Source organism: Phragmites australis, chromosome 1 (genome assembly GCF_958298935.1).
Source record: "Phragmites australis chromosome 1, lpPhrAust1.1, whole genome shotgun sequence".
Taxonomy (NCBI): domain Eukaryota; kingdom Viridiplantae; phylum Streptophyta; class Magnoliopsida; order Poales; family Poaceae; genus Phragmites; species Phragmites australis.
Window position 1 is genome coordinate 15,615,413 of NC_084921.1, and position 8,056 is coordinate 15,623,468.

General features: G+C 42.9%; 1 protein-coding gene across 1 annotated transcript; it reads left to right on the forward strand.

Moving 5' to 3' along the window:
* Positions 1–5,986: 5,986 nt before the first annotated feature.
* On the forward strand, positions 5,987–6,959 carry LOC133911037 (RING-H2 finger protein ATL39-like). The gene has a single exon (XM_062353265.1). The coding sequence runs from the start codon at positions 6,195–6,197 to the stop codon at positions 6,771–6,773; it is 579 nt and encodes a 192-aa protein (XP_062209249.1). The 5' UTR covers positions 5,987–6,194; the 3' UTR covers positions 6,774–6,959.
* The last annotated feature ends 1,097 nt before the right edge of the window (positions 6,960–8,056 follow it).

An 8,056-nucleotide genomic window follows, 5' to 3' on the forward strand; every position in this document is an offset into this window, starting at 1 on the left:
GACAAGCTCCCTAGTTGGATAACTTTGCAACTCGTGCAGTTAAAGCTCCCCACACCGGTGGGCCTCCTACTATGCGCACTAGGAAGCTCACCATTGTCTCCACTAAGGCAGTGCCTTGCAACTCCAGCGTGGGTCACTCCTCCAACGTAAAAAAGCTTGTTGCCTCTCCACAAACTTGGTTGGAGGGTCTTGTAAGACTCATGGCCGCTAAACCGTCTAGGTATGGGCAAAACCAAGAATAACAAGTGGAAAATTTTCCAAGTCCAAAAAGTTTCAAGTGGAAAGTTCCAAGGACAAAAAAAAATATCCAAGTTGAAAATTTTGAGTGCAAAAAGTTTTGAGTGCAAAAAAAATCAACTATATAAACCAACTAAAATGAATTACACCTAATAAATTAGCATTAACTTTAAAAAAATGAAACAAACCTACTACTTGTTCACCGGCACCGACGGGGCCGTGCACTCGTCCTATTCCAACGGATCTAGGGTTTAAGAGAATGGCACGTGGCGTGTCACGACCCAAATTCTTAATCACGCAATTAATCATAATCATGCTTTTGAAGCATTATATTTAATTTTTGCGTCATTATAATTCTGAATGTTAATGCATTCGTATGAAACTATTTGGATGATAGAAAGAAATACGGGAGAGAAAAGAATTGATTTCGCAGCGAAAATGGACACCTTTCACTTACATGTGGGCCCCACATGTGGCCCCACCCTCCAACTACTTAAATGGGCAGCCCACCTACTCTCTCTCTCTCCCACCTGCTTCCCTCACTCTCACGTGCAGCAACAACTGGAGCTTCCCCCTCCCACTCAAGAGCTCTCACTTCCTCTCTCCATTTCTTCTCAAATCTGAGCTCTAGAGAAGGATTGAAGGTATGCATGTGGTACCATTGCATTCTAGAGCTCATAAGCTACTCATCCATCCAATTTATTTTCGTTTTCTCGAAAAATTCAAGCCGGATTTGATGTCTTTTGGTGTTCATGGTTGAAGCATAAGAAACACCGGAGTTCTTCGATTTCCCTCCATTTCCTTCACTCCCCGACGGTCACCCAACTCCACAAGCATCTTGAGTAAGTCTCTTAGGCTCCCCATGGCAAGAATTCGTGATTTGGTTGATCGATTTCGAGTTTTAGCAAAGTTCATGAGTTTTTGAGGTTTTGGACCAAAATAAGGATTTAGATGAGATTTGATTTAGGAATTGAGTTGCTAGGTGATTAGTTGAGTTCTAGACTCTCTAAATTCTCCCAAACATATCCCCTTTGGAGTGAAAAAGATCGCAAATCGACTTGGCAAAGTTTCCCCTCAAATGGGAGCAGTTCTGGAAAGTCCGGAACCTCCGAAAAATTGTCTGGAGGTTCCGCAGTCCGGAACCTCCACAGAAAAGTGCGGATAGTCCGCAAAAGTGCGGAGGGTTCGCACTTACTATTCATCAGGCGCGTTGAGGCTTGTAAAATTCATAATTAATTCATCCGAACTCCAAACGACGTGAGACCAGTTGCGTTAGCTTCGTATGAGTGTGAGCTACATGTTAAAAATGTTAGAACTACAGAAAATAGTTTTGAGAATTAGTGAGTTAATTAAATGTGTTTCGGCTTGTTTAGGTCACGGTTAGTTGTTGCCATGTCCTAAAATTATGAAACCACTTTTGTTAGCCTTGTATTAACATGCTCTACATATTAAAAATACTATGAGCTATGAGATGAGTGTTTGAATTCCGTTGGTTAATGAAATATGCGCTGAGGTTTAATGAGTCATTGAAATGGTTTCAATCTTTAACATTGCGTAATTAATTGAATCTAAACCCCTTATATAGTGTATGACCATGTTTAAGTATAGTGTGTCTAGTGTTCAAGTTGAATCGATCAACGAATCGACGAAAACACATTTCCTGTCAATGTCTGGAGTGTCTGGACAAAGTCCAGAGGGTCCGCACATGTCCAGAGTTTCGGAGAATTCTTCGGATAGTCCGGAGTTTGCCTAAGTTGCGCAAATGTCCGGATGTTCCGCATAATTTTGCGGATAGTCCACATATGTCCGGAGGTTCCGGAGATTTCTTCGGAGGTTCCGCACTTCCAGTAACTTTTCAAATGGGTTTGAGTCCCAATTTTGCGAATTAAATGGGTTTGAGTCCCAATTTTGTTCTAATTCGCATGTTTGCACTTTTAACATATTTTACGCATCATATGGCATGCATTGTTACATTTCATCCATACTCATGGCATTGCACGTGTTATTCTTTTTAGAGAACGCCGATCCGACGATCCCAGCAAACGAGGGCGATCCAGAGGCACCCCACCTTTTGTGAGCCAGTGCATCAAGACAAGCAACTAAGCTTATTGATCCCTCTTGTGTAATTGGATAAGTCTAAAATTGATAAATTATGCCTATGTATATATGCATGTTTAGTGAGTCAGTGTCGGGTACCAATGAGTAGAACCTATACCGATTGCATTCTTCTACCTTGAATACTTGTGTATTTACATTGCTTGTAGCCTTGAGGTGTTGTCAATGTCTAGACACGAGTTTGACTTATATGCTTAGCTATGCTTAGGTTATTCAGTAAAAGTCGAACGATGGCGCGTTCCGTTGTTCGCGAGCATAGGACCTTCTTATGGTTACGCACACTTATTGTGGTTGGGATGGTTGTATGAGTGGTGAGTATGAGATGAGATGTGGGCGGTGCTAGGATGGTGTTTTGTCCTGCCCGGATGTGGAGTTCCCCTGGGTAGGCCGGTAAAGTAAGACCAGACACCGTAGACTGCTTGCATCATTTAATGCCGATCGTCGGGGTAGTTGGCTTTAGCACTTACCTTACTCACCACATGCCGATCTAATGGTAAAGCGAGCCGAATACCTTCGCAGTTGTGGCTATGTGGGCGTGAACATCGACGGTGTGAGCGGGCGGGCTTGTAAGCGGTACTAGTTTGCTCCGAGAGTAGTTCTAGTATCGTCGCGCCGAGCGATGCATGCCCCACACAGTTAGGGCTAGTTGGGAAAGGTTGTCACGAGTACCCCCTTGTGTGCACCTTGGCCAGTGGCACAAGCCGAATGGTCCTCGTGTCGTGTGGGTCCAGGAGTATCCCTCTGCAGGGTGTATAAACAGTTTGAACTGCCGCGCTCTCGGTCATGAGCATGCTATTGTTTCATTTGTACCCGGTCGTAGAGTTTCGAGTATGGTTTGTGGTTTAGTATGTGGGAGATAGTGATGTGGGCACTTGTCACTTATTGATATACATGTTGTTTACAGATACACTTGTTTAGTTGTTAGTTGCATGGTAGTTTTCATATGTTATGGTTAAGTTTCAGTCGCTCACACATATGTCTAGGATGCTTAGTGCTTATGTTTTACTTAAGCTGTGGTTCATCCTTACTAATGATCAATACATAATCCTTGGAGTTGAGCTATGTATATGTGCTCTATATGGTTTAAGTCTTGCGAGTACCTTTGTACTCATGCCTGCGCTTTCAGGTACTCTTGTCGCTGAGGAAGGGGCGGTGTTTGGCTACTTCACGCCCGCCGATGCAGGTGGTGGGCAAGAGTAGTGCATCCTACTCTGGGTGGCCGTGCTTTTGTGATGGAGCCTAAGGGTATATGACTCCATTCCCTTTTGTTGTATAGTTTTTAGTCTTCCGCTGCTTAGTTCTTTTGTTGGTTAGGAGTTAAGCAGGTTTTAGTCTCCTCTAGCTCTCTTTTGCTGTAAATTATGATAATTTGTTGCATGCTTAAGAACTTGTAATATAATGTTAATTACTCGCTCTTTCTTAAGTTTTGTTGTGATGTACATGTTGGAAAGGCATGTGTTCCGATCTTAGGTACAAAACACGTGTCGGGACTACCGGGATGATATTCTGATTAATCGTCGAGGTTGTGATTATGAATAATGATCCTCCTGGTGATTAATTAGAATATTATTTGGACGGTTTCTCACATAGCGGCACACGTAGCTCACAAACGGTGGTAGCAATGCGGCTCCGCCGATGGCGCTCGCAGCTCCCCAGTGATGGTGTTTAGCTCCTTGGTGGTGACATGGGGTTCTCTCGACGGCGGGGCATAGCTCCTTAGTGGTGGCGTGGGGCACAATGCATGGAAGAGATGGTGGGGGCTCTGGCGTGCTGCTACAGGATGAATGTGAACAGAGAGAAAGAGAAAAAGGGGGTGGAAGAAGGAAAGAGGACCGGTGTGTCATGCGTGTGAGCATTCCAGGCCTTCCATATATGGCAACCAGACTGAGCTCACCGCGAGCTAATTAGCTCACAGGCGCCCACAAATAAGAATTTCAGTTTTGACCCAACAATTACTATGCCACAAACTATCCTTCGAACGAACGTTGCAATTCCCCACAAGAATGTGCCCCTGCCTCTGGTAGTATCGAGGTTCCATTACAATTCCTTAGGTTTTCAGTTAAGTGCCCTATAATTCTTTCTTGCTTTTTCGTGCAAAGCACAGTTTACCCAATTGAAATTTTCATCAATATTTTTCTTGCTACTACTTCCAATGCTATCAAATATAATCATCAAGACCAGTGGTTTTAGGTTGAGATGCCACTGTTACTTCTATAAACCAATTCTTATACAAAGTATTAGTTTTTAACCAAACTGAGACGATGGCTCTCTTACCGTGTGTTTTGCTGATAGGATATTCTCTAACATCACCCACGGTACCGTATGTTATTTTTGTTCGTGTAGTATTTCTTGTACTAATAATACCTATAGTATGCTTAGGACCCTTCACAGAAAGACTCTCATGAGATCCTAATTCATACCATCCTTCTCTTAATCCAACGGCTGATGCATACAGGAGAGAGAGAAAGGAAGACACATGTCATGCTGTAGGAGGAGATCTTTTGAAGGATCCGGTTATATAGATTTACTTTCAGTGTGGCTATGTTCCTCACAAGAATGCACCCCCTGCCTCTGGTAGTATTGAGGTTCCATTACAATTCCTTCGGTTTTCAATTAAGTGTCCTCTAATTCTTTCTTGCTTTTTCGTGCAACACACAATTTACCCAATTAAAATTTTCATCAATATTTTTCTTCCTACTACTTCCAATGCTATCAAATATAACCATCAAGACCAGGTGGTTTTATGTTGAGATGCCTCTTTTACTTCTATAAACCAATTCTTATACGGAGTATAAGTTTTTAACCAAGCTGAGACGATGGCTCTCTTACCGTGTTTTTGCTGATAGGATATTCTCTAACATCACCTGCAGCATGTTACCGTATGTTATTTTTTGTTCATGTAGTATTTCTTTACCAATAATACCTATAGTATACTTAGGACCCTTAACAGAAAAATTTTGATGAGACTTTGATTTATATCGTCATTCTTCTAATTCAACAACTGGCGCGTGCAAGAAAGAGAAAAAGAACATGTGTCGTGCTGGAGGAAGAGATATTTTGAATGATCCGATCCTGTAGAATTTCTTTTTAACGTAGCTATATCTGCGTAATGTTATAATAGCTTTTTTCCCTATTCTCCCGCTGCCTGTTCTGTTGACCTTGAAAAATAAAATTTTCGGATGGGTTTTGTATTCCAAAAAATGGCCTTTCATTTTTTTTTTCATGCGATGTAGCGAGTATCATTTTGTTTTATGGAAATGTAATTCAGCTGTACGTAATAGGTGTTTAATTTTTTTTGCTTCACCTAGGGCCCTGCAGGTTTCAATACATAGCCTCTAATTGCCAATTGAATACTCCGTTCCGTATCTGTTCATGACCATATCTTTGCCACGCACACACCGTAAGACCATATTTAATAGATTTCCTTCGTGATCTAGCATTGCTTTGCGAAAGAATTTTTTTCCTCTTTAGCACTTTAATAATTTTATTTTATAATTTTCTTCACGAAAGGATTCGGTTACTCCCTCAAGGATAGAATTCTTTTTTTTATGAATCTCTTTGAAAAATATTATTAAAGATAAAAAAATAAAAAATAAGAATAGAAAAGAGAAGTTGAGAGAGAATAAAATGAAAGAAAAAGAGTTCAGATAGTCTAATCTTGTCGACTGTCTTTCTCATCTCGTCATTCCCCTTCTCCTTTCTCTCCTCTTCCCCTTAGCATCCCGACTGAAATTCTCACTAGCCAAAGAACCCGATTCAAATCTATGCTCCAGTCGGGCCGGGTGATCACAAGGTCTCAGAATTCCTGTTCTTCTGAGTTGTTGGTTCTCTGACCCGCCGCCATGTCAGAACGGAGCTCGAGCTCATATGGCGACGCTGATACTGGCACGGACGTAGCGCCAGCCACCGCCACCAGAAGCATCAGTTGGACGCCGCAGGGCCGCGCGCTCACGGCCTGCCTCGTCGCCGTTAACGTCGCGCTCGTCGCCCTCGTCTACCTCTACTTCTGGAGGGTGTTCTCCCGCAAGCGCGCCACGTCCCCCGTCGGCGGTGGTGACAACGACGACGGCGCGTCGTCCTCCGCCTCGACGCCGTCCTCGCCTCCAAGGATCCAGGACCACGACCGCCTCGTGGCGTCGCTGCCGACTTTCGTCGTGCGCTCCGGCGCCGGCGAGAAGGGGGCCGCGGCGGAGTGCGCGGTGTGCATCGCGGAGCTGAGGGGCGGCGACGAGGGCCGCGCGCTGCCGCGGTGCGGGCACCGGTTCCACGCGGCGTGCGTCGACGCGTGGCTGCAGCGCCACGCCACCTGCCCGCTGTGCCGGGCAAGCGTCGTCGCCGCGGAGACGGAGGCGGGGCCCAAAGGCGGTGGCGTGACGGACACGACGACGGCTGCCGTGGAGGATGTCGACGCGCGGGTCTAGTCATCACTACTCAAGTAGCGTGTGAACTTGTATGTGTGTGTGAAGCGAAGAAATTGGGACGTCAAGTAGCATCTGTATCTTGTCTTTGGTCATCGAAAGGCTGTTGTCGCAGCATTATCTTGTTTAAATTTGGATGGCTCCAAACTGGCCACGAAGCTGATAGTGCAAGATTGGATTTGTATTCCATTAGTAGCGTCCAAATTTCTTGCTTTATTTTAAGTTAGAAACGGAGATATTAATGTGTTTCTTCATCATCATCTATAAAAATAGGTGATGTGGCAGATCCCATTTTAATTGATTAAATAGTCACGGTATAAAGTTGAGTCCGTTCATTTTTCTTAAATGTTTTCAATCTCCTCAGTCCACTGATTGTGCTCTCTTTTTTACAACCAGGTACGTGTCTATTTGGAAAATCTTATATGTAATTTTTTTTATGTTATATATTTTTACTTCTTCAGATTACTATATTTTAGATTGATTTCACTCGTGTGTAATTGCTAGTGTATTTCAAATTACACAATAAGCGTGGGATAATCAATATTTGTATTACTATTACTATATTCTAGATTGATTTCACTTGTGTGTAATTGCTAGTGTATTTCAAATTACACAACAAGCGTGGGATAATCAATATTTGTATATATCTAAAGTTAATTTGATTTACTTAACAAACTATGATATATTCACAAATTGGAAACGTATATCTGACATCTCTAAACTACAAACCTGACACATACCCCCTCAAAATATTGTTATCCTGCAAAAAACACCCTCCCCCATCCAAAGTGAGGCGTGGGCTAGTCTTTTGGACCTGGTTCCTCTGACTACACTCCGGTAAAGTCAGAGAGAAATAGTGTTTTGTGAAAGGATGAACAGAAATGTAGCAAATACGTCAGTTACTGTAGCAACATTTTACTGTTCGTAGCATTGTAGCATCAAATTTGGCACGTTCATCTCAAATCAACGGTTCACAGCTCGTTGAAGTCACTGACTTCACCGGAGGGTGAAGTCAGATGATCTTATTCCGTGTCTTTTACGTGCGGACTGATTTTTGTCTATTGTGGCAACACAATATTTGAGGAAAATTAACCAAATAAGGGCATGTTAGGAAGCAAGGGGAGGAAAACCCAAAATAAATCCCCAAGAGGGATTTAAAGGGCATTTCATTTTCATGAGAGAATATCTGTCATTCCCTACCACTGTTAGGGAGTAGAAGGGATAAAATCCCGGGAAACAAAAATAGGTTTGAAAAAATAAGAAAACATCAAGGAAAATTGAGGGAA